Source organism: Semicossyphus pulcher, unplaced genomic scaffold, assembly GCF_022749685.1.
Source record: "Semicossyphus pulcher isolate SPU_LCO1_2020_fin unplaced genomic scaffold, fSemPul1.0.p SCAF_15, whole genome shotgun sequence".
In the NCBI taxonomy this organism is placed as follows: Eukaryota; Metazoa; Chordata; class Actinopteri; order Labriformes; family Labridae; genus Semicossyphus; species Semicossyphus pulcher.
In genome coordinates this window covers 11,035,809-11,063,257 of record NW_027211659.1, presented here as the reverse complement: position 1 = coordinate 11,063,257, position 27,449 = coordinate 11,035,809, and the positions used below count along the sequence as shown (strand labels likewise).

Sequence of the window (27,449 nt, the reverse complement as noted above, 5' to 3'; positions counted from 1 at the left end):
TTCTAAATGCTCTGAATGTACTTCTGTTATTAATAACAACGGTAGAACATATCATTTGTCAGTCGTTAGAGAAGTGGCTGGCACCTTGTCACCTCCGTGGATGATTATAATTTTAATCCTTTTGAGTGTTCAGTATAAATGCCAACAAATAACGAACAGAGAAGTGAAACTGATGTACTTCCTCTTTTCACTTCTGTGTCAGAACCCTGTTGTGAGAAACATCCAGTTTGTTGGTTTTATGAAGGACTTCAGCAACATGGGGCTTTTGTGGAATGTGTTTTGTATATTAAAAGGTGAAGAACGCAGGGATTAGGCAGCATAATTTAATTTGTGGTGACATTCAAGGATGATAAGGACCCAATTCAGTACAAGCATGATGGTAAGTTTTATTGTTACGTGTTCCAGGTGCTTCCAGACTTTTCTTTTTGTTTAGCTTTTGCTTTTATTAGATAGGGTAGCTGAAGATTGACAGGAAATATGGGAGGTAGAGAGTGGGGGATGACATGCACCAAATGACCGGCAGACCTGGAGTCGAGCCTGCGATTAATGCGACGAGGACAGAGCTTCTGTATATGGGGCACCTGCTCTACTGAGCTAAAGCAGCACCCCAGCGCACGCCTTTTAAATGAATGTTTCTTTAATGTAATCTTGAATTATTTTTTATTATTTTAACTTTGCAATACTAGTTAAAATTTTGACCGTTTGTGTATGAATTTTACTTTTAAAATCGAAGACTCATTCAGAACTGTTTTGCATCTGGGATAATGGATTGTAGTACAATGAATGCAGTGAATTAAAGTGTGTAGAAAAACGATATAATCATGTAGTCATCTTTGTTCTTTCAGTGTTTCTTAACATTTTAGGGGCTAACAGTGAACCCCTTAACAAGAAGCAGTCCCTTTGTTGTCCAGTAATTACAAATTACATGTGTCAGGTTTATGTTTTGGGAGAAATGGAGAATATTTTTCTCTGATGTAAAGCTGCAGAGACATTTTACTCACTGTAAAGATCAAACAGCTTCATTGTAGAGCTAATGGGGAAAATACATGTGAGATTCGATGTTGAATGGTCGAAATAATGAAAAATAAAGCACACCATTGTATAGTTAGTAACCTCTTTTTTTCTGCTACAATCTTAGTTCGGTTTGGTATAACTGGAATATGATGGTAACTAATGTTAGTAAGCATTATTTGGATTTTATGATTTTTCTCTGTTATGTAAGTAGGGTTTAGGGTTAGGGTTAGACCTAAGTAAACCTACATAAAACTATAATTTATATCACCTTTTGAACACAGGCTTCAAAGTGTGTAACACCTTTATGATTAAGAATTCATAAGCACACAAAAATACATGAGCCTACAAAGATAAAAATATGCATATAAACAAAAAAAACAAATAAAGAATATAGCAACCATAACCACTCTGAGAACATACCATTACCTCACAATCGTCACTTGTGGTCATAAAAGTTGTTGATGTGCAAAAGTAACAGTCTGTCTGTAGGGGGTTATCAGAATTCAAAGTTCTGACTATAAACCAAGAGCAGTTCCAGGTGACTGATAGTTACTGCCACCTGCTGGATTCAGGTGGTATCTTTCTGAAAAGCAGATTCTAATACTTAAAGGGTCGGTGTGCAAATTGTCAAGTCTATCTTTAAGGCTAGTTTATTTATAGAGCACTGTGAGTACATAAAGCAATTCAAGAGCTTTAAGTTAAATACAGACAATTAAGAACATAAACATTTAAACAAGACAGGTGCCCATATGAACAATGAAACAGGTTTTGCTATCTAGAATAAAATCTGTAATAAATATGTACATCGAGAGATGATACTGTACTAAACATGTACATCAAGAAATTATGCTAAACTACAGTAAAATAATGTAATAAAAATATAAACATACTACACAGGGAGATAGAGGTGTTATTTTGTTAATGAGTGTGCAAAAATGAACCATGTGCAAACTTGCATCATTAGCAGAACAGATCAGGATTCTAATAGACACAGAACAATGACTTTGGAGGAACTGCGTAGGGAAAGAATGAATAAAAGCTGTTTCAATGTCCATACAGGCACCCGGGCATTTTTCAACATACTTGAAAATGTATGAACCTATTGTTTAGCACAAAATGTATGTTGGGCTGTTTGATATTTAAACCATAAGCTACTAAATTTGACTAATATTATTGTTTATCTACAGACCTTCAAATACTGGATGCACTTGCTGCTGCTCTGTCTGAGTTGCCATTATGAGATCCAGCCCGCTGCATGTAAACCTGCATGGATGTTACCGCAGTTCCCATGTGATGTCACACCCTATAACTCCTCTAGAGTCCGGTTTGACTGCAAAAGACGTCGCCTGATTGAAGTACCTCTTGGGATAACAAGTAACGCAACTGAGCTCAACTTGTCAGAAAACCACATCAAGAATATAAATGCTAAATCATTTCCCGACCTGCCAAACCTGACTCTACTTGATCTCAGCTGGGCAAACGAGAAGAAAGGACTGATCATTGCTGTGGGTGCTTTCAAGAATCTGACAAAACTACAAGAGTTGAAACTGGCTGGAAATCGTCTGACAGAAATTCCCACAAATCTCCCTCCCAGTGTGGAAATCCTTGAACTAGGAACTAACAACATTACGAGGTTGGATAAGCGGAGCCTAGCTGGTTTAACAAACGTGACACACTTATGGTTATCCCATAACTGCTACTTCGGGAATCCTTGTGGGAAATATTTCACAGTTGATGACGACAGTTTCGCAGTTATGACCAAACTTCAGGCTCTGGACTTATCCTTTAATAACTTAACTAAAGTTCCCAAAGGATTGCCCCACTCTTTAAAAGAGTTAAAACTGGCCACTAACCGAATTCAGTACATATCCGAAGACAATCTAGTTGGGTTACCAAATTTAAAAATCCTACATATACAAGGGAACTGTCCAAGATGTCGCAATGCTCCATATCCTTGTGTTCCATGCAAAAACATTTCTATTGACATCCATCCTAATGCTTTTCACAGTTTAACACAGCTTGAGACCCTGAACCTGGGAGGCAACTCACTGAAGTACCTGAATGCCACCTGGTTTGAGAGGTTGAGGGAACTTAAACAATTGCTCCTGTCATTTAACTTCTTAGTGAATGCAATAACTAAGGAGGCGACATTTTTAAGATACCTTCAAAAAGTGGAAAAAATTGATCTCTCATTTAACTTTGATCTTAACAAATATCCTAAAACCATAAACCTTTCCGATGAGTTTTCAAATCTGACGTCACTTAAAACTTTGCATTTGGATGGTTTAGTCTTCCAGAATATCCAGTCGGGCACTCTCAGACCTCTGTACGAGCTCAAAAATCTGTCTGCATTGAACTTAGGGACTAACTTCATTATTAACTCCGAGACCAACATCTTCAGCAAATTCTCCAACTTGAAATTGATTTACCTCGCAGAAAACAGGCTGTATCCAAAGCCTGTGACACGTTCCCCACCTTCGTGTGACGGGTACAATCAGGGGTCAGACCTTTCCATCTCACCGCTCACAACACAATACACAAAAGATCGTGTTTATGACTTCACACACGGCCTCATTAAAGACGAGTGCTTTAGAGCTGGGCGAGTGCTAATCCTCAGCTCAAATAATCTCTTTTTCATTTCTCCAGAGCAGTTCAAGGACTACGGTAATATCGCGTGTCTCAACCTCTCAAGAAATGGATTTTCTGGAGCACTAAAAGGAACAGAGTTCACCTCGCTGCCTAACCTGACATACCTAGACTTGTCATTCAATAAGATTGATCTGGCCTACGACAACGCCTTCAATGAACTAAAGAAACTAGAAGTATTAGATCTCAGTTACAATGATCACTACTTTAAAGCATTTGGGGTCACACACAATTTGAATTTCACACAAAACCTGCCTGCCCTGAGAGTGCTGAATATGAGCTATAACTCTATTGACACATTAACAACAAAACGCTTGTACAGCAAATCATTAGCAGAACTTCGGTTTAGTAATAACAATCTGGGAAAACTTTGGGGGGAAAATGACGGCTCATATGAGACCCTTTTTACTCATCTTACTAATTTGACGATTTTAGACATAACCCACAACAGCATTTCAAAGATTCCAGACAATGTTTATGAATATTTGCCACATAACCTCACCATACTACTCATACGTCACAACAAACTTTCTGACTTTGTCTGGGACAAACTCAAATATTTCCCTCAACTTAAAACTTTGGATCTGAGCTTCAATTCTTTAACTAATGTCATGGGTATAAACTCAGATGTCTCTCAAACTTTGACTTTCCTTGATTTGAGTCATAATCAAATTTTCCAAATGGACAATGGATTACTAAGAATTGCAAAAAGCCTTACGACTCTTAGCCTTAGCTCCAACAAACTGACCATCATCAATCAATCCACCTTCCAACCGTGGCCTGAAAATCAGATTAAGACTTTGTTCTTGCAGGGAAACCCGTTCCAATGTACCTGCGATTCGTTAGATTTCATTCTGTGGATTGAAAGCTCAAAAGTAAAGATCCCTAGACTGACCACTGAAGTGACGTGTAGCACACCGGCGAATCGAAGGGATCAAGCTCTGATAAACTTCAACATTAACCAGTGTGTGGATGACAGTCAGGCGTTTCTGATCTACATTCTGACACATTCTTTCATTATTGTTTTTATGTTTGTTGCAACAGTTGCTCACTTATTTTACTGGGATGCCTCCTATGTCCTACACTATATGAAGGCTAAGATTAAGGGATACAGGTCCCTGAACTCACCACACAGTGCGTATGATGTCTTTGTGACTTATGACACCAGAGATCCATACGTGTCTGAGTGGGTGATTAGGAACCTGCGAGTGAAACTAGAAGAGGAAGGAGAGAAGCATCTTCCTCTGTGTCTGGAGGAAAGGGATTGGCCCCCTGGTGTCCCGCTGCTCGACAACCTCACACAGAGCATCCAATACAGTCGCAAGACCCTCTTTGTCTTAACAAAGGACTACGTTAAGACTGGGGTTTTCAAACTGGCGATGTATCTGGCCCACCAGAGACTGCTTGATGAAAATGTGGATGTGATCGTGCTGCTGATGCTGGAGCCCGTCCTGCAGCACTCTCACTTCCTGCGGTTGAGGAGGCGGCTATGTGGGAAAAGCGTGTTGGAGTGGCCGAGAGCGGCTGCCGCGGAGCCTTGGTTTTGGCAAAACCTGAGAAATGTGGTGAGAGTAGACAATCAGGTGATGTACAACGAGACTTATTCAAAGTACCTCACCAGCAACTGAAGCAGGGATGAAGACCAACTGTCTGACTGATTTATAACCTATATGTGTGGACAATCATATCTGTTAGAAACTCTGATTCTATATCAACACTGATGCAATTATACAGAATCTCATGTAATTTGTTTGCAAATATTACAGTATATGAATAAATAAATCAATTACAATTCTGTGTCACTTTGATGTGTGTAATATTTCAGCCTGCTATCTGGCAAATGTCTCACATTCGTCCAAAAAAATTAATTCTCATTTACTCCAAGTATTTCAAGCTTATTTGTCCAAACTCCTCACTCTGATACACTCAGCCTAAAGGTCCCATGTCTTCTGCTTATTTCACCTCAACTCCCGACAAGTCTTAAGGTGTGACGCACAGTGTGGAGACCCAAGTGCAGCTCATGAAAACACAGGATTTGTATGTAATGTCTTTTACAGGGTCTTTAACAGATACAGATGAACACAGGTAGTTATCAATATGGCCCAGTTCCACTTGTAGGCTTGAAGCTGTTCAAAACAGGACAACTGTACCATGGGGCAGCAGGCACGGGACGTGGTTGAAGAGACAGCGGGTTTGGCACCAGGTAAGCAAGTACAAGGAAATAATTCAACAGCGGGAGGTGGAAGAGAGGTTGGAACCAGGCAGAAGGTCAGACAGCCCGCAGGTAGGGAAACACATTCTGTAGCAAGCTTGGCAATACTGGAGGAGTCACAGAACCACTGGGATCCACAGGTAAGACTTGGCGCTTCAAGACAATACACTGAAGCGCTTTCTCCATGTCCTGGTTCTTGTGTTCTTTCTGGTCATTGGACTGGGGATGGAACCCAAAGAACAGACTGATGGTGGCACCGAGAAGTGAACAGAATTCCCTCCTGGACACAGAAGTAAACTGTGGACCTTGATCAGCGGGCACGTCAGTGGGGAGATCGTGGAACCGGAAAACATGGTTAATGACCAACTCCGCTGTCTCCTTGGCTGACACAAGCTTGAGTGGGCCGTCATTCTGAATATGTCTATCACTGCCAGGATGGTGGTGTGCCTGTTGGACTGCGGCAGACCAGTAACAAAGTCCAGGGAGATGTGGGACCAGGGATGGTGGGGCACAGAAAGAGGTTGTAGGAGTCCAGAGGGAGCCCAGTGGGAAGGCTTGTGCTGGTTGCAGAACAGACAAGCATTCACATACTATCGGGTCTCCTCCTCCAGGGTTACCCACCAGAACCTCTGCTGCAAGACTTTCTTGGTTCGCTGGATCTCAGGGTGGTAGGAGAGCTTGGAGTTGTGGGCCCACTGCAGGACAGGTAGGGAGGAGGGAGGATGGTGTCACAGTCTGGAGCAAGGTCCTTTTTCTCCATGTACTGGCAGGACAGGGCGTCAGGTTTGACGTTGCGGAAATCGGGGCGGTAGGAGAGGGAGAAGTTAAATCTTGTGAAAAACAGAGACCACCTGGCTTGTTGGGTGTTTAGTCTTTTGACAGACTGCATATATTCCAAGTTTTTTTGATCAGTCCAGACCAAGAAGGGCAGCTTGGGCCCCTCGAGCCAGTGGTGCCACTCTTCGAGGGCCAATTTAAAAGCTAGCATTTCCCAGTTCCCTATGTCATAGTTCCTCTCAGCCAGGAAAAGCCTTCTGGAAAGGGAGATGCAAGGGTGTAGCTTCTGATCACTGGTGGCCATCTGTAGGGGACAGCCCCCATCCCCAGGTCGGAGGTGTTCACCTCCGCCACAAACTGTCTGAACGGCACCTTGAAAGAGGTCAGGGCCGTGAGTAGGGTAGCTACAGTGCTGTAACCCCAAATATACCTCCGATAAAGGTTGGCAAACCCCAGGAACCGTTGGAGCTGCTGACAGGAGTCAGGGAAGAGCCAATCTGTAAACACAGACACCTTGGTGAGGTCCTTCTGCATGCTGCCTTATCCAACGATGTACCCCAGGAGGGAGATAGATGAGGAGTGGAACACTTCTCTGCCTTGACGAAAATTGAGTTCTCCAGAAGGGGTTGAAGAATTGCCTGCACGTGGTGCACATACTCCTCTTTGGTCTTGGAAAATATCAGAATGTCATCCAAGTAAAAGAATACAAATGTTTCAGTCATGTCTTTCATGCATTAGCGAGGCCAAAGGGCCTTACCAGGTACTCGTAGTGTCCAGCGGGGGCGTTGAAGGCCGTCTTCCATTCTGCGCCCTCTCTTGGATCCGGACCAGGTTGTAAGTAGGTCATAAGAAACCAATTCTTCCTTGATTTGATCTCCAAGGCCCAGAAGAAAAGCGTAATACTGGGCTGCAGTATTCCAGTCACTCTGACTTGATATAAAAGTCTATGGCATAGTGACTCAGGGGAGCAGGAATGGGAACTGGCAGGGCCACGGATATGCTGGAGGGGCTGTCTAATGGCTGCTGCTCACTATTGCACTTGTGCAGGTAACACTGTTAATGCCTGTACCTGAACTGCAGCCGCCTAACGTATCTCCCTCTGCTTGGAAGCCAGTACTTCGTCATGCTGCTGGAGAGCATTCTCGACCCTCTTGAGATGCCCCTGCGGTGATCCCTTGTGCACTGGGTCCATGTCTGGCTAGATTGTACAGTGAAGCATAGTATGGAGACCCAAGTGCACCACACGTAAACACAGGACTTGTATGTAATGTCTTTATGTCTCTTTAATACTTTCTCCTTTTTTAAATGCTCCGAATGTACTTCTATAATTAATAAGAGTGGTAGAAGATATCACCTCAATGGAAGAAAATGAACTGAATATTAATGACTAATTGGGTCAAATTTTCTGTTCTCTGTTCACCCTCAGTCGTTAGAGAAGTGGCTGGCACTCTCTGCCATCTCTGTAGATGATTAGACTTTTAATCCTGTTTGAGTGTTCACTTAAACTACACACACATTACAAAACAGAGAAGTGAAAGTGATTCACTTCCTCAGTTCACATGACACTTATGTATCAGAACCCTGGTGTGAGAAAAAGCCAGTTCATTGATTATGATGGACTTCAGCAACATGGGGCTTTTGTGGAATGTGTCTTGTATATTAAAAGATGAAGAACGCAGGGATTAGGCAGCATAATTTAACTTGTGGTGACTTGGTGTCGCACATGACAGGCATTATTTTCAGTTTTCGCTAAAGGATTGTCAGCAGTTCCAAAAAGTCACCTATTTTTAAGGCTTTTATTCAAGGATGATAACAAACCAACACAGTACAAGCACAATGGTAAGTTTTATTGTTACGTGTTCCATGTACTTTATAAGCTTTGATGTATACCAGAGAATACATGTATCTGCTCTAAACCCACTAGACATTTTACTTATCAGATTTCTTCGGCATTTGTTATGGATTTACACTACTTGTTTCTTTCATGTAATCTTGAATTATTTTGTGCTTCTGTGTTTTTAACTTTACAATACTAGTTAAGACTTTGTCAGATTGTGTATACATTATTACTTTTAAAAGCTAAGACTCATTGAGAACTAGAGGTCGACTGATTGATCGTTTTGGCCGATTAATCGGCTCCGATAGGACTTATTAAAAACTATCCTCAGCGGCGTATATGGGCTCCGATAGAGGCCGATGGCTGTGCAGCCTCAGGCGGGGACGTACATCGCGTGCATTCGCCTTTTTAATGTAGTCTCAATACGTGACATACAGGTACCTGGGATAATTAATGAAAGTTAACTTTGTAACATAGTTTTGTTCAAAAATTATGATCATGATAAGGTTGTTGTTTATAGTACTGCGTTCTTAATGAATTAGACTATCGTTAACTTTAACTGCTTTTCTGTTGATCTCATGCTGCAGTCTCTGTTTAGCTAGCAGTGAGTGCAAACCTAGCACAACTTATGGGATCATATCTGATCATTTGAGCGGCACTTTTGCTGAAAATTTAAGTTTCCGTGTGCAACTCCCGGGGATACTCTAGAGAAGACCATGAAATGCCACTCGTACTTGAAGACCGTGAGAGGGGTGGGTGGGGGCTACACCTTTGCTGTACCAGAGAACAGCTGACAAGTGGTACATGATTCATATTGTGACTCGTTTCGTTTAGCTCTGGAATATAACGCAACAATATCAGCTCTCCACGATACAAGACAGGCAGACAGGGAGGAAAATAAATCATTTAACTGTTACTTAAATTACTTACCAATTTGGCATTCTCTCGTCTAATTAATCCAACCACGTCAACTGTCCATTCATGAAATGAAATCAAACTTTTTATGATCCTCCTCCTCACTCCGGTAATTTGCACAAACACTTATACTTTGTAAGAGTGGTATTTAAAAATGTAACGGGACGCGCAGCATTTGGCCTGATATACGCCACAGAAGAGAGCATCGACATGTAAATAAATCCAACATGTTTCCAACGATGTAATCCAGCAGATCACACTTCAGGAAGGGTTTATTAAAAAACAGCGTTTGCATAAGGCTGCTGTAGGAGTAAAGCACGTCACGACGTCAACACAAACTGTTGTGAACAACAACGTGTAGATAAAGTTAAAGGAAAAGTGAGAGAGACTGACGCAGGGGCGATACATTCGCTTTTTAAATAATAATCTTATGGTCATTTCTTTGATGCTTCTTGAGTTGTGTCTGAACTAGTGTTTTTCTCTCCCAGATATATGCCAGAAAGCTTCCGTGATGATAATAACCATTAATGTGTAACTTTAGTAAAACCTTACTTTATCCGAAAGGTTTTATTAAACCAGCAACTTTAAGAAAACAACTGCAGTATCATTTCAATTTAAAAATGATTAATAAAGTGCAGCTTAAATCATTCATTTAGATTTAAATAAATATTAAATATTTAAAAAAAATAATTAATAAAGTTATATATATATATTCTTGTTTCTTACATAAGATGGCAGCTGGAGGGAACTGAGTCCCTTTATGGGACCATTTTGTTGAGGAAAGGCACAATGTGGGCACAACAATTTGAGTTTGATGTTCATTTCCAGATCATATTTTCTTTACTACTTAGTTTATTTATTTAGGTATTAATTACTCTTTGAGATTCATGACCCCCATCACATAGACTTTCAGTTCAACAGTTATGATAAAGATTGTTCATTTACATCGGTTTCATTTTTGTTTTCTAGGGTAGGGAGATATCAGCCGATTAATTGGCTATCGCCTTGCTACAAACTATCATTATTATATCGGCCTTTAAAAATCCACTATCGGTCGACCTCTATTCAGAACTGTTTTGCATCTGGGATAATGGATTGTAGTATAGGGCAGAACTCTCTGTAGAAAAACCATATAATGTCATCTTTATTCTTTCAGTGTTTCTTAACATTTTAGGGGCTAACAGTGAACCCCTTAACAAGAAGCAGTCCCTTTGTTGTCCAGTAATTACAAATTACATATGTCAGGTTTATGTTTTGGGAGAAATGGAGAATATTTTTCTCTGATGTAAAGCTGCAGAGACATTTTACTCACTGTAAAGATCAAACAGCTTCATTGTAGAGCTAATGGGGAAAATACATGTGAGATTCGATGTTGAATTAAGACTGCAAAGCTTATGGAGGAAGAAATATCTTTTATAACATAATGGTCGATATAATATGAAATTATGCACACCATTGTATAGTCAGTAACCTCTTTTTTTCTGCTACAATCTTAGTTTGGTTTGGTATAACTGGAATATTTATGCTAACTAATCTTAGTTAATATAAGCATTATGTGGATTTTATGATTTTTCTCTGCTTGTGTAAGTTATTAAGTCAGTAAATTATAATTATATATCAGTTTTTGAACACAGGCTTGAAAGTACCATACATTAAATAACAGTATAAAATATAAAGTAACACCTTTATGAGGAAGAATTCATAAGCACACAAAAATACATAAGCCTACAAGATAAAAAAAATATGCATATGAACACAAAATAAAACAAATAAAGAAAACAGCAACCATAACCACTCTGAGAACATACCATTACCTCACAATCGTCACTTGTGGTCATAAAAGTTGTTGATGTGCAAAAGTAACAGTCTATCTGTAGGGGGTTATCAGAATTCAAGGTTCTGACTATAAACCAAGAGCAGTTCCAGGTGACTGATAGTTACTGCCACCTGCTGGATTCAGGTGGTATCTTTCTGAAAAGCAGATTCTAATACTCAAAGGGTCGGTGTGTAAATTGTCAAGTCTGTCTTAAAACAAGACAGGTGCCGATTTGAACAATGAAACAGGTTTTGCTATCTATAAAAAAATCTGTAGTAAATTTGTACATCAATTTTGTAACATACTTGAAAATGTATGAACCTATTGTTTAGCACAAACTGTATGGTGGGCTGTTTGATATGTAAACCATAAGCTACTTCATTTGACTTATGTTATTGTTTATCTACAGACCTTCAAATACTGGATGCACTTGCTGCTGCTCTGGCTGAGTTGCCATTATGAGATCCAGCCCACTGCATGTAAACCTGCATGGATGTTACCGCAGTTCCCATGTGATGTCACACCCTATAACTCCTCTAGTGTTCGGTTTGACTGCAAAAGACGTCGCCTGATTGAAGTACCTCTTGGGATAACAAGTAACGCAACTGAGCTCAACTTGTCAGAAAACTACATCAAGAATATAAATGCTAAATCATTTCCCGACCTGCCAAACCTGACTCTACTTGATCTCAGCTGGGCAAACGAGAAGAAAGGACTGATCATTGCTGCGGGTGCTTTCAAGAATCTGACAAAACTACAAGAGTTGAAACTGGCTGGAAATTGTCTGACAGAAATTCCCGTAAATCTCCCTCCCAGTGTGGAAATCCTTGAACTAGGAAATAACAACATTACGAGGTTGGATAAGCGGAGCCTAGCTGGCTTAACAAACGTGACACACTTATGGTTATCCCATAACTGCTACTTCGGGAATCCTTGTTGGAAATATTTCACAGTTGATGACGACAGTTTCGCAGTTATGACCAAACTTCAGGCTCTGGACTTATCCTATAATAACCTAACTAAAGTTCCCAAAGGATTGCCCCAATCATTAAAAGAGTTAAAACTGGCCTCTAACCGAATTCAGTACATATCGGAAGACGATCTAGTTGGGTTACCAAATTTAGAAATCCTACATATACAAGGCAACTGTCCAAGATGTCGCAATGCTCCATATCCTTGTGTTCCATGCAAAAACATTTCTATTGACATCCATCCTAATGCTTTTCACAGTTTAACACAGCTTGAGATCCTGAACCTGGGAGGCAACTCACTGAAGTACCTGAATGCCACCTGGTTTGAGAGGTTGAGGGAACTTAAACAATTGCACCTGTCATTTAACTTCTTAGTGAATGCAATAACTAAGGAGGCGACATTTTTAAGATACCTTCAAAAAGTGGAAAAAATTGATCTCTCATTTAACTTTGATCTTGACAAATATCCTAAAACCATAAACCTTTCCGAGGAGTTTTCAAATCTGACGTCACTTAAAACTTTGCATTTGGATGGTTTAGTCTTCCAGAATATCCAGTCGGGCACGCTCAGACCTCTGTACGAGCTCAAAAATCTGTCTGCATTGAACTTAGGGACTAACTTCATTATTAACTCCGAGACCAACATCTTCAGCAAATTCTCCAACTTGAAATTGATTTACCTCGCAGAAAACAGGCTGTATCCAAAGCCTGTGACACGTTCCCCACCTTCGTGTGACGGGTACAATCAGGGGTCAGACCTTTCCATCTCACCGCTCACAACACAATACACAAAAGATCGTGTTTATGACTTCACACACGGCCTCATTAAAGACGAGTGCTTTAGAGCTGGGCGAGTGCTAATCCTCAGCTCAAATAATCTCTTTTTCATTTCTCCAGAGCAGTTCAAGGACTACGGTAATATCGCGTGTCTCAACCTCTCAAGAAATGGATTTTCTGGAGCACTAAAAGGAACAGAGTTCACCTCGCTGCCTAACCTGACATACCTAGACTTGTCATTCAATAAGATTGATCTGGCCTACGACAACGCCTTCAATGAACTAAAGAAACTAGAAGTATTAGATCTCAGTTACAATGCTCACTACTTTAAAGCATTTGGGGTCACACACAATTTGAATTTCACACAAAACCTGCCTGCCCTGAGAGTGCTGAATATGAGCTATAACTCTATTGACACATTAACAACAAAACGCTTGTACAGCAAATCATTAGCAGAACTTCGGTTTAGTAATAACAATCTGGGAAAACTTTGGGGGGAAAATGACGGCTCATATGAGACCCTTTTTACTCATCTTACTAATTTGACGATTTTAGACATAACCCACAACAGCATTTCAAAGATTCCAGACAATGTTTATGAATATTTGCCACATAACCTCACCATACTACTCATAAGTCACAACAAACTTTCTGACTTTGTCTGGGACAAACTCAAATATTTCCCTCAACTTAAAACTTTGGATCTGAGCTTCAATTCTTTAACTAATGTCATGGGTATAAACTCAGATGTCTCTCAAACTTTGACTTTCCTTGATTTGAGTCATAATCAAATTTTCCAAATGGACAATGGATTACTAAGAATTGCAAAAAGCCTTACGACTCTTAGCCTTAGCTCCAACAAACTGACCATCATCAATCAATCCACCTTCCAACCGTGGCCTGAAAATCAGATTAAGACTTTGTTCTTGCAGGGAAACCCGTTCCAATGTACCTGCGATTCGTTAGATTTCATTCTGTGGATTGAAAGCTCAAAAGTAAAGATCCCTAGACTGACCACTGAAGTGACGTGTAGCACACCGGCGAATCGAAGGGGTCAAGCTCTGATAAACTTCAACATTAACCAGTGTGTGGATGACAGTCAGGCGTTTCTGATCTACATTCTGACACATTCTTTCATTATTGTTTTTATGTTTGTTGCAACAGTTGCTCACTTATTTTACTGGGATGCCTCCTATGTCCTACACTATATGAAGGCTAAGATTAAGGGATACAGGTCCCTGAACTCACCACACAGTGCGTATGATGTCTTTGTGACTTATGACACCAGAGATCCATACGTGTCTGAGTGGGTGATTAGGAACCTGCGAGTGAAACTAGAAGAGGAAGGAGAGAAGCATCTTCCTCTGTGTCTGGAGGAAAGGGATTGGCCCCCTGGTGTCCCGCTGCTCGACAACCTCACACAGAGCATCCAATACAGCCGCAAGACCCTCTTTGTCTTAACAGAGGACTACGTGAAGACTGGGGTTTTCAAACTGGCGATGTATCTGGCCCACCAGAGACTGCTTGATGAAAATGTGGATGTGATCGTGCTGCTGATGCTGGAGCCCGTCCTGCAGCACTCTCACTTCCTGCGCTTGAGGAGGCGGCTGTGTGGGAAAAGCGTGTTGGAGTGGCCGAGAACGGCTGCCGCGGAGCCTTGGTTTTGGCAAAACCTGAGGAGTGTATTGAGAGTAGACAATCAGGTGATGTACAACGAGACTTATTCAAAGTACCTCACCAGCAACTGAAGCAGGGATGAAGACCAACTGTCTGACTGATTTATAACCTATATGTGTGGACAATCATATCTGCTTGAAATGCAGTAACTCTTTTGTCAACATTGTTTCATGATTGTTTGTGGATACAATTATACAGAATCTCATGTAATTTGTGTGCAAACGTGAATAAAGTAATCAATTACAATTCTGTGCCCTCTTCACTTTGATGCGTGTATTATTTTAGCCTGTTATCTGGTCTCCATCCTTGATGAGCCCCCAATTTGTCATAACCCGGCCCCGAAGAAATTAGTAAGTTATTACAATCTTAAAAGTAAATAAACTGAATGATAACAATGATTGTGAGGTGTCTGAAGTCAGTCTCATCAGTAATGTGCATGTGGGTGTGTGAGTTTAATGTAGTGTAGGGTGTTGAGGAGTGGCAGAACATTAAAGACTAAACCAAACTAAACAGGTGCATATGCTGGTCAGGTTAAGAGAGAGAGATGTCTAGCAGGAAGCTGAGATTTTATATCCTCTGGAGCAAAGGGCCCAGGTGCTCCAGATCTGGGAGAACACAACAATCAGCACCTCTGGCACTTCAAAGAAGAAATATACACTTTAGTACCTATATCATAGCCTAAGCAGGGGCCGTCACAACATCTAACAAGAAAATATTTGACAAGTCCATCTCTTTTACTTAAAGTATTTGAAGTTTGTTCGTCCAAACTCCTTAAAACAAAACAAAAGCTGTAGACATTTGCACAGCCACACTCTGAATACACTCCTCCCTCTGATATACTAAGCCTACAGGTCCCATGTCTTCTGCTTGAGTTTCTCCATTGCATTACATCCTGGTTATTACATTGTTTGCCCACAGGGAGTCGTCTCTCATACAGTTTTGTCAGTTAATGCCTCAAAGTTAAACCTTAACCAGTAAACACATTTTCTAACTAATAAATTACCCTGTAGCCTACATTTTGTTCGCTTTGTGGTATGAACAGTACCCGGAGTCGCCATGATGTTTAAGTCGCCTTTGGTTGAGACAGGAGCAGAAAATTGATTTTACTCACCTAATCTGATGCAGGTGGTCACATTTGATGTTTATATCATCAAATAAATGCACACACTTCGCTTAACTTAAAATGTGGTTACGTTAAAGGCACCTTATTGTTATTGTCGACCATAAAGTTAAAACATTTTTGCCAAAACGCATGCTTTGGAGAAGTGGGCGTGACGTCAAAGGGTTATTTGCATACTGCGCAGTATTTAATGTGAGATTGACGCTCGAGACATCACTCTGCCCCTGCTCCAGCGAGACGTGCAACCTGTTATTTCTCTGACTCAAATCCTGGTGAGTGTTTCAATGTTTATGGGACAAAATTGAATATAATTTGAGCCTGCTTTTATCGCTGCCTTACAGTTAAACGGTTTAGTCACGGCTTTTAATTCTGTAACGTTTCGCCTCACAATGTCCTCTTTCTACATCAAACTTAGCTGCGCAGGATGTGAATAAAGCTACTAGAGATAAAATGACTTTAGGCTACCGAAAGTCTGACCATTGTAGAACTGTTGCGTTTCGCCAAATGTGCTTTAAACATACCCGTCCGTCAGTGACACGTTGTTGCTTCAGGTTTAACCTGTGAAACTAAGGAAATAATCCGAAATGTAGTTTCATATTTATTCTTCTGACTCGACACGCTAATAACGCCCAGTACTTGAGCTCTGCCTTTTTTTAAGTCGTGTTATATGTTTAGAGGGTTGTTCAAACACAGTTGAAAGCAGTCTGTTCATCTCGATTCCTTAAAAGGGCGGTGGTCTCAACTGCACGCTCTCATTAACTGACACAAAGCTTTTCTCAAGTCAGGCGCTGAAAACATACACTTCCGGCGTATGCTTCAGTAAATTTATTTTTCGTTCTCCGCCCCCTTTCTTTTTTTCTTCTTTTTTTTTTTTTTAAAGATTTCTGCATAAAATATCCATGTAAATAATCCTTGGATCTTTTATCTTTATAATTCAGACTAATAATTACCCGTTCGAGTGCTCAGGTGTGTGTTGATTTAACTCAATTAAAAAAGGGCATTATTTAAGTGTCTGGTTTTCTTGTCTTTTAGAGCCTCTGCAGACATGGCTGACAAACCCGACATCCAGGAAGTCACAACATTTGACAAGACCAAGCTGAAGAAGACGGAGACTACTGAGAAGAACACATTGCCAACTAAAGAAAGTGAGTGCTCGACCGAATGACCTTAATCCAAAATATTTAGTTGGTCAATAACTCCTGAAACTAATGATTCAAACTTTTTTTTTTTTTTTTTTTTTTCTTTTCTTTTCTGCAGCCATCGAACAGGAGAAGGCGTCATAATGGAAGACTGGTCCTCCTATGCTTTGCACATTCCACAAGCCTTGCCTTTTTCAACCAACATGTATACAAGTTAAAGTACTTACTAATTGACAAAACAATGGCCCCAACACCACTCACTTGCCAAATGTCCCTCTGTGCAGTAAGGAAGTGTGGCTGATGTCGGCATGGGTTCCTGGTCATCTGTTGCTGTGGTGCTGAAGAGCAGGCATGTCATGCCACCACTGAGGGACCTACAATTTGTGATTTGTAGCCCTGCTTGTGCCACTTGTGAATGCTAACAAAGCAAGTGTTTTTTTGTAAAAAAATAAATCTGGAATGTGCAAATTTGTTAAATATGCAAAATAAAAAAAAATGTAAATCTACTTTAATGTGTCCTTGTGCTTTTATACTAAATCAGACACCTTTTTTGTGTGATGCACATCCTTTGCAAATTGGCCATTAATTTAGCATTTTAATCTCAAGCAGCTCTGTCAGCATGGGAGCACTCCGAAGGCAGTGCATCTGTCTTTAATGCTGGCACACTGAAGTTCACAAGTGACCTAAAAAGCGCTGACAATCTTCACAGCTAAAGCTTGAGCAGCTTGCTGTATTTGGGGAAAAGATTCAGTGAAAGCCTAAGGTTTTAGCTGAGTAAATTACTGTATTCCTAAATCTCATGAACATCTGGATTTGACTGCTTGTGCACTTCAGTGTTAAACTGCAATCTTGGATATGTCCATCAAATAGTGCAAAGGATTCAGAAAATGGTTGCCATTTTAAGTCCTGCAATATTAAACTAGTCTTTCAATAGACGCATGACACGGCCAAAGTGTTTCCTCACACCCTGAAATGACTAAAGTTGTGCCTGTCAGTTCAAACAACTTACTGACACAAAACCTTGCGGTCATGTTTGATCCTGTGCGCTGCACTCAAAAGTTCCTTCCCTGCAGCTGCACCAAGCCTGAGCAGGAGCACATCCACCGTCCCTCCCCACTCTGCCTCCAGCTGTAGCTACAGCTGCTTCCCACTGTGAAACTGCTAACAGGCGGTTGTGGAGAATCTCTCCTGCCTGACGAGACGGGTCACATCACGTCAAAAGTGCCTCAGGTGTTGGATGACGATTTGGAAATCAATCAATTCAGTGCCTTTTTTGACATCTTGTTAGATTTTAATCAGCCGCTGCGTCAGTCTAAAGTTTAAAACAAGTACTTGGTATAGACCTGATAGGTTTAAACTGCAGTGTGAATAATGTGCATCTGCTGTCAACTGAGTGCCCCCTTATGACCCAAGCTATTTCAGGTACACACTGAACAGCCTGTACTTTAACTAGCTTGGGGCTGATTGTTATATGCTGAGCTCATATGTTCCCATATACGCATAATAAAATACACAAAAGCTTTAGCTGTTGGGTGAAACAAGTTTATTGTCTCAAAAGACAAACTGCAGAATACTGTAGCAGTAACACTGTAAGAGCGTGCTTTGGGTGAACTAAAGCTTTGGTTTGGTGACCTCAGTGATTGTGTCAACCACAGCATTGATATGGCTGCTCTACTTGGAGGCTGTTACCAAGAAAAAAAAGAGAGAACCTGTTCTACCCCATTCTGCTGCTCGGGGACGACGGCTGTATCTCATGTGGAGGGAGAGACAGATTATGTAACTGCGATGGGGCTGTAGACTGTAACAGCTGTGCTGTAACAACAACAACAATAGGCTCAGTTGAGGGATTGGCAAAAATTCACATCTATCCTCTTTCCCATGAGGCCGCTTTTAATCTCGAGTCATTTTTAGTATGGGAAAAAAGGGACATTTGTTTACTTTTATTTTCCCTTTTCAGAAGCAACAAAAGGGCACTAAGTTTACACACATCTGTGATGACCCCCTCCCCTCTCCATTTAAGTCCTCTCCCATCATCTGGTCACACAAGAGCTCCTCAGTGTACGATAACAATGTGGTACTTTGGGGAAAACAGTAGCAAAAGACACTGCTAGCTCCTGTTACACATTTTGTTAAACTGATAGATGAGGTAATCAGCCTCAGACACATTTATCCCAAGACATGTTGGGAGGATTAAACCTGAAACACAGGGGGGGGAGGCAGAGAATTAATATAAAGCTTTGTCTCTTTTACTAATTCTGCTTATATCCTTCTGCCCAGCCAGGACCTGATAACTGCCCTTGAAAAGGGATGCAAATGACACTGAAATGACACTAAGGGCTGATTGTGGTAAAACTTGGCTCAAGGCACCAAAAGGCCATCTGCCAGTGTTGTGACGGGAACCCTCTGGTCAGGCTGCGTGGCTCGGACTGACTGCAGCTCGATACGAAGAACACAGATGCCTCTGAGACGGCCTATGGCTACATACGTAATGTGCTGCATGAATGAAACCACACTGGGAATGCTGCTCCTTAATAAATGGCCTATACTGTATATCAACAACCACATTGTACTGTCATATTGGCTTAGAAAAAAAGATGTAAGTCGATCTGTGGGACGGTAAACAAACATGACATTAATGTGTTCTGGCAGAGAAGTTTGATGGTGAACCGCTTGTCTTTAGCGCACAGATTTCACCTCATGTTTTAGTCAGACGTGTGTCACTTCCTTCGTTTTTTTGTTTTGTTTTTTGTATAGAGTTAAAAACAATGAGTCCATGTCTGAAACGGCGCAATGCATCGTGGGAGGAAGGCATGATGAAGTTTTGTCCCTCAAAATTAAAAACCAAAACATTAAATACATTAAAAAACTAAAGAAGAAAACACAATAGCTGCAAGTCCATGTAGTACCATACCAAAAGGACATTGTCTTTTTTAGCAGGAAATGCTTCGGGGGGGGAAAAAAAAGGCTTGTTCCTGCAGGTTATTATTTTTACACGCTGGAGGAAGTGACACGGTCTCACAGCTGCAAAACAGCAACACGGTGAATCTCATCTCTGTGTCTGGGCTCCTTCCTCGTGCTAAAAGCTGAATGCCCGCTCCATCTTTCTTGTGCTCTGTTTCCATGGCAGCAGACAGGAGATTTCCACAGGTTTTCACATGATCAAAGAGTCTGCATTGTTCAGAGCTCCGAATCCTTTCATTTGCTTACTGATATCTAAAAAAAGCTATTTTTGATCACTACATTGGTGCAAATAGTGAAGCAATTAAACTGAGCATCCACTTCTCTGTGACAGAATATAGTGGCTTTGCTGTAGGTATTTTTTCCTCACATTGTCATTAAGGCTCCTCCACAATACTAAGGCGTCTTCTGTCAAAAAAGCCTGTTCTTTTATCTCTTTCCAAGATGCTAAAAGGACTCCAGCTCTCCTTATGATTTGATCTAGGTGTGGTATCAATTAAGGATGTTGTTGTGGGAAACATATCATCAACTGTAAAAATAAAGAGATGGAGGTTGTCTGTCGGGAATAGCTGATAGTTGAAGTAAAACTAAACTATTTTTCTGCTGGGTTGGTTTGAAACTGCAGGTCACAAAACCTAAAGGGAAATTGTTTAAATAGTTTACCTGTCCAAGCATGCTTCGGCATGCTCTGCATTGTTCAGTGTGTGAATATAGTGATTTTTTGTGAATAAATCACAGCTCCAGGATGCCAGCAGTTAATAGTTTGGCAGGTCAAAGGTTATTTGAAGAATAGTTTCCATCTCTGTCGTTTTGCATTGGAGAGGTTCTTATTTCTTTTGTCAGCACCGACCAAAGAGAAGAGCGTTCTTCATTTACACAATCATATGGCATAGAAGAACAGAGAGATTAAAAGCAGAATAATCACAAATATAATTCGATACATTAATAGGAAATAGACATTATGATTACTGTCACCCTTTAAACTCATCGTCATTGGTACGAAAATAAAATAAATCAGGCAAAAAATAAGTTTATCAGATACAAACTTTCATTGTGTTAAGTATCATTAAGATCACATAACGTGTCAGCGTGATGGTTATAGGTGTGATTTAAAAAAGCTGTAGCTGAGACTAAATGTGTTCATTCATCTGTGTGGGGAGGCTCAGCGTCTTTATGTTCTCAATTCAGAGTGCACCAAGGAAAGGACAATCCATCTTTGTCTGCATTATCATACCCACGGTGGGAAAAAGCAGCGCAGCTATTGTGTGATAGGTAGACACAAAAGCTGAGGGTGTGAGCCGGCCAATCCAGCGACGCACCATAATGGTTGCTATGTGTGACAAAGAAACACCCGGGGACCGGCCTTGAGATCTGTTTCAGATGGGAGATATTTATCTATCTTACTGACGAACTGATCTCTTAGCAAAGATAGTAAATTATTCACGTATGTGCGGATTCTGACAGAAATCTTTGGAAAAGTGAAGCCGCTGTAATGAATCTAATATTTGAAACTCAAAAACAGAACAAATACAACAGCAGAGTAAATAACAAGGCAAAGCTGCCTGACCTGTTTCTTATTCTCTGAGGGCTGCTTACCTTTAGTAAAGGAAATGAACACCTTGCATTTATGGTGTCAGGCCTGTAGAATTACATAGTAAAGGAGGCGACCCAAAGGGCTTATGGGGGATGGTGTGAAACAGAGGAAGTACCTGCATAAAGAAAAGTAGACGTAGAGTAGAAATGTGAGTTAGAAATCTGCATCCCAGTTTCTCAGAGCAGTTTAAAAGCACCGAAGGACAGATTGTTATCTAAAAGGAAACTGATATTTCATGAACCGAATCATGTGAGTAGCAAAATGTTTGTAAAAGTCAGATGTAATTATGTGAATACCTCACACAAGATATCAGATTAACAGGGTGTTCCAGCTGTAAACCAGTCCAGGTAGAGCAGGTGTACAGAGGCTACGGTACTCAACACAGCGCCCGCAGGTTTGACTCCCGCCCTCGGCCCTTTGCTGCATGTCTTCTCCCCACTCTCTTCTAATATTTCCTGTCTCTCTTCAGCTTTCCTTTAAGACAAAAAAGGTCCCAAAAATGATATATATAGATATATATATAGATAGAGATAAAAAAAGAAACAATATGACAACATATGCAAAACGCAGACAAACTGCACTTAAAAAAGAGGAAAAACCAAAGCTATGGAAACTAACCCACAGGCAGGAAAGTAGCCAGGATCTTAGAAACGCTGAGGTCATGAGTCCAAATTCTCTGAGCAAAACCTCTTTAAGACATTTTGGTTATGTAACAAAACTTAAATCATAACAATTAAAAGTGTAATGGTTCATTGAACAGCTTTTATCTCCCTTATTTGTCTTCCTGACGGGTCTGCGGCTACGCAGCCCCATACACAACAAACTGCCATGCACTGTGTGCACCTTTCTACCAGAACCAGCATTTACTTTTTCAGCAATTTGAGCCACAGTAGTTCTTCAGTGGGATCGTACCACACGGGCTGGCCTTGGCTCCCCAAGTGCATCAGTGACCCCCGGCCGTCCATGACCCTGTCGCCAGTTTTCCTTCCTTGGCCCACTTTCGGTAGGTCCTGACCGCTGCAGACCGGGAACACCCCACAAGAGCTTCAGTTGTGGAGATGCTCTGACCCAGTCTTGTCACTCACATCCTTGCACTTTCCTGTTTTTCCTGCTTCATCAATCAACTTCAATGACAAAATGTTCAATGCAGCCTAACACAGGTGCTATTGTAACGAGATAATCAATGTTATTCACTCGACCTGTCAGTGGTCATTATGTTACGGTCGATTTGTCTATGCTGCAAGTACCTATATCCTGAAATAAATGTGAAGCATCGCAGCAAAAATGTTCACAAACATTGAATTTCAGAACATTTCAAGACCTACTTTTTACCCAAAAAGCTGTGACATGAACACACAGCTATAGAACACAGGGAAGCTTAGCCCAACAACAAAACAAGGAAGTGAGAAAAGTTACAAGACTAATTAAACATAAGAACCCTAATTCCAGGAAGAAGAGCTTACTTCTTCTTTGATTTTCTGAACTACTTTATTTTTTTTTTTCAATCTTATTAGCTGTGCAGATGTGACGCGGGTGCACAGGCCGAGACGCAGACGACTGTGATTCAATGTGACATGTGCATGCAACCTTTCAGCTGCAAGAGTCACCCTGGTGAGCCCAGTAGCTCACCAGCTGCGAGCGTGACAACAAAGAAGCCTCCCTTTTAGCGTCTTTGTTCTCATGCATGTACAGTTTATATCAGAGGGAGGAATTCGCACCTTTTTCCTGCTACAGCTCAGACACTGCACGCAGAATGCAGCGAACAAGGTGAGGGTTTTAGCTAGCTTGCTAACAGTGATCGTGTGTGACAAAGAGGCAGGAAGTGAGAGAAATAAGAGTGAAGTGAGACGACACTGTGCAGGTTTTCCCAAAGGCAGCGTGGCAGTAAGCATGTGATGAAGAGCGCTGGAAGTGAGTGTTTAAGGTCGACGTAATGCAAAGCTCCAACAAGCTGTCTCAAAAGGTGTCAGTCGAGCAAAAAATGCGACCTCTACAGAGCGTCAGGAGAGATTTAGAGAGAAATAGACGTGTTGAAATGAACCTTTGAGTGACTAATTCATGTCTGGGTACGTTTTTAGGGCTCCATAAAAATGCAAACACTGCTGCAGAAATTTTGGCACATTCATGGTTTGTCCTTGTGTCTCAGATGCTGAGTAAGTGGTCCTATCACTTGGCAATGCAGGCCGCACGTCCCCCCCGTACAAGAGAATGAATATGACCTCTAAAGGGACGCGCAGTTATTAAGGCAATTGCCCGATGAATCAGGAGTGAAGCCAGAGATTTTTTCTACTGCAGTCGCCTCTTTTTTTTTTATCACCAGAATTGTGTTCAGCACATGAGCTGATGTGGTTAATGCTTTGTCACAGTGACAAGTTTAGTCTAAGTGGTCAAATGCAACAGGAAACAGAGTCATTCTGAGAAATGCCTCTACTTGTCCAAAGTGCAGACTTAAGTTGAGTGTGAAGCAGTGACCAGAAAACCATTAAGCACATCTCCGATCACTAAACTAAAACTGTCAGATAGTGTCTTAGTTTTCTTAGTCTTTTGAATTATAGGACAGGAAACATGATTGTTGTGGTGGGTCGTGTGGTATGCAAAAGAACCAAACTTCCACTGATGATGTTGCCCTCTAGTTATGTCAGTTTGGTTTGTATACATCATCAAACCAGAGCATGTAAATGCTCTTGACAAATCCTCAGAGCTCCACAATGTGCCAGCTTCTCCTCCTCCCACTCGTACAGTCACACTGATGTTTCTCTTACTTACAAGTTGGCTTTCTAGACGAGTTATTACACTGTCTGTCCAGGATAAGCATCAACCTGAGAGACACTCACTTATAATCTGCCTTTAAATGTTTATTTTAGTGCTTAAATACTGGTCATGCAACAGCACTTAAAGGGCCAGTTCGCCGATTTTCAACCTCAGTCCTATCATGCTATTACGGGGAGCTAATGCCATTATGGTAGGGGGAAAAATGCAATTTGGCTCTGTGCCTTTGAGGACGCTGTCCGCTTCTTCAATGGGCCCTGGAAAACCTCAACCAGACTACGTAAAACGTGGCATCTGGCGGAGGCCAGGGAGCTTGCTAAACTACACTTCCTCAATCTCGTACGCCCGCCTCCGATGTCGTGTCTCGTTCAATATCGTCAGGTTTGAAATGTAGACTGCAGACCTGAAGATGTTTTAGACGATCCACGGGTAACTATCGTACCGCTCTGAGCCATTGCCTGCAGTGAAACGGTAGTATTTCACTCCAGCGTTTCTTGCTGAGCCGTTCCTTTCAGAGGGAGGGGCGCAATGCATGCTGGGTATTGAAGGAATGTAGAACGGGCGAAAGTACGAGCTGTTTGTACAACTTTCTCCACAGCTATGGCGCCAATTTCAAATATTATTGCTTCTATCGATTACAGAGAACACCAGCTTTGACTGGCTTTTTCCAGGGGCAAACTGCTCCTTTAAGATTGCAAGAAAATACATTAAAAGGTTATTATCACTGCTTAGGACGCTTGTGTTAGTACAAACGTGTTATCATGCACTGACTGTTACAGGAGTTGAAGTATCTGAAAACAGAAGTTTCAAAGGTGTGTAACAGGATGTGGTTAAAGAACTTCAGTGCAGTACTGCAGAAGGGAGAAGCAAAAGTTCACTAATGCTGGTGAACTAGTGTTTAAATAAGCTTTTGCTGACCAGACTTCTCACAGCTAAATCTGCAGTACTTGTCAGTAAAACATGCAGGAAAAGAAGTGGAACATCAGTTTGCATCATCAAAAATCAAGCTTCAATTTAAGTTACAAAAGCGTTAAAAAACTATTCATGTCTGCGAAAAAAGCCCTCTCTAGTCCGTTCACATAATGTGCGTGTATAAAAAGAGGAGTGCAGAGACATAAAGTGGCCTACACTGATGTCATCACAATGTTATTGTGCGAGCCAACTTTTTACACTGCTCGTTTTAAATGTCAGGAAGCAGCAAGGAACATTTTGTGCGAGTTGCATGTACAGTTCAGAGCAGCATGATTAATGTGTCATGTTAATGTGGAAATCCTCTAAAAGCTGCGCAAGTTTCACTCGAGGCTTTTCCAATGTTTGCCTGACACGTGATTGTGCATCAAGCGTGTGTTTAGTTTGTGTGTTATATTGAACACGCATGTATAAAGCCTGCTTAATGGCTGTATTAAATGAGTTTGCAGCATGTTGCAGTGTTCACAGACAGCGTGATGAAAACCGTCTGAGGAATGTGCTCAGCTTGAAGTGCTTCAATAGTCCTGCAGGATTCAGCATGTCTCAGCCGGAGCAGCATATAGGCTGTGCAGGTTTTCACATGTTGATCGTTTGTGTACGTTTGCAGCTACGTTGACAGTATCACAAAAGCGCTCAGATTCAGCAGATGTTTTTCTGCGCCCAGGTTCAGTCTGGAAGTTGTTGTGAAACAGGGTGACTAAAGCCGTGGCATTCAGATTAGGTCTGAGAAAGGTTTGATCTCTCTTTAATTAATGTGGATAAGCACTCGAGAAAGAGATGTCTGTGTGTGTGCAGCAAAGAATTGGGTCGCTGAAGGCAGTCGAGACAAAACCTGGCTCAAAGTCTTTCAACTGTTACTTCTGACTTCTGCTATTTATGACATTTTCTCTCTTCCTTTTTTGTGGCGGCCTGTTTCCACTTCATGCTGCGCACCGCTGTAGAGGAACTTGTCGGTGTGACATACGAGCTTCATTCCTGTTTGCAGAGAGGCCTGAACATTATGCAAGTTTGAACAGAGCAGAAGTTACATAATTGTCGGGGAATAAATCTTACCTACACAAAAAATGTATTGAAAATAAACCAGTCATACCTGACAGTTTAATAATACATTGTGTACAACCCCAAACGGTTTGAAATAGCATGCCTGTGCAGTTTGCTTGTTATCTTTTGTGTGTCCCTGCAGCAACAGCAACAAAGCTCAAACTAACCCGAAACAGGAAATGAAGTCTGGTTGTTTTCATTGCACTGATACCCACACAAGTCTGTAATAACAGCACAGCCATTTTTATACGTAATGCCATGATCCTGTAATCCCCACAATAGTGCAGGTACATTAAAACTCACGCGCACACACGAGTTAGACGTGATACTGCAGCATGTCTTATCCTGTTAGGCATGCACTTTACAGGATCACTGCGCTAAGGTGAAGTTGGTTCTCTTCTTGGGGTACATAGTTGTGTAATTATACCCAGCATGCACCGCCCCAGTTAAGAGGAATAAAGGCGAGGTTTCACCTCTGACCTGTGGGGTCTTGCTTCTTGAACCAAAGGTTAAAAGGCAGATTGAACCCCTGCAGACATGAAAGAACAATGCAAATTGTAGCTGCAGTATGAAATGTATCACTGTGACCAGAGGCTTCAGTATCGCAGTGTGTTCCTCTAATTTGAGCAGCATTTAAAAGTTTGTTTCGAAGTACAAAACATACAAAGGCTGCCAGGTATCAAAGAACGAGTTAAAAGCTTATTAACTGCAAGCATTAGTGAGAAAAAGAGAAAAGATTAGGATGTTAGAAAACGTTTAAAAGTTGTAAAGTTTGTCTCGTCGTCATAACAGAGGCTGTATAAAGGGAAATGGGTTTAGATATAGTCATGTGGCAGGAAGTGCAAAGGGGAAGTTCCCCTTTAAGTAGCCACCGATTTGAAGAAATGGACATCAAAAAAACGCTCTGTATCATCTGTAAAATAAACGTAGTATATGTGACGGTGTGTGGTGCCTTCAGGATCCACAAACGAGAATGAATCATCCAGACACACTGTGTTTTGATAATTGAAAAGTCAGCATTATTGCAGCAGAAGCTCGTCTGCTCTGATACAGGAAGACTGCGGTGCAATTTAAGCAAAACACCTCGTGAGAACTCGTCACAGTTGTATCATCAGCTCTGCAGCATAAAAGCTGTGTTTGAGACTTAACAAGCCACTGTGATGTCTCTGACCAGGCGAGCCCATTAATAAATAATGTCGAGCCACGCATCAACCCTC

At 41.2% G+C, this 27,449-nt stretch overlaps 3 protein-coding genes across 3 annotated transcripts; all 3 read left to right on the top strand.

Moving 5' to 3' along the window:
- Window positions 1-37: 37 nt before the first annotated feature.
- LOC138592212 (toll-like receptor 8) lies at window positions 38-5,387 on the top strand. Its single transcript, XM_069662914.1, has 2 exons — window positions 38-379; window positions 2,202-5,387. Exons 1-2 carry the CDS (start codon window positions 347-349, stop codon window positions 5,286-5,288), a joined length of 3,120 nt encoding a protein of 1,039 aa, XP_069519015.1. The 5' UTR covers window positions 38-346; the 3' UTR covers window positions 5,289-5,387.
- A 6,806-nt stretch (window positions 5,388-12,193) lies between these two features.
- On the top strand, window positions 12,194-14,777 carry LOC138592611 (toll-like receptor 8). The gene is made up of 3 exons (XM_069663445.1): window positions 12,194-12,241; window positions 12,458-12,519; window positions 12,760-14,777. Exons 1-3 carry the CDS (start codon window positions 12,194-12,196, stop codon window positions 14,711-14,713), a joined length of 2,064 nt encoding a protein of 687 aa, XP_069519546.1. The 3' UTR covers window positions 14,714-14,777.
- A 1,159-nt stretch (window positions 14,778-15,936) lies between these two features.
- tmsb4x (thymosin beta 4 X-linked) lies at window positions 15,937-17,407 on the top strand. Its single transcript, XM_069662713.1, has 3 exons — window positions 15,937-16,034; window positions 16,795-16,907; window positions 17,020-17,407. Exons 2-3 carry the CDS (start codon window positions 16,808-16,810, stop codon window positions 17,043-17,045), a joined length of 126 nt encoding a protein of 41 aa, XP_069518814.1. The 5' UTR covers window positions 15,937-16,034; window positions 16,795-16,807; the 3' UTR covers window positions 17,046-17,407.
- The last annotated feature ends 10,042 nt before the right edge of the window (window positions 17,408-27,449 follow it).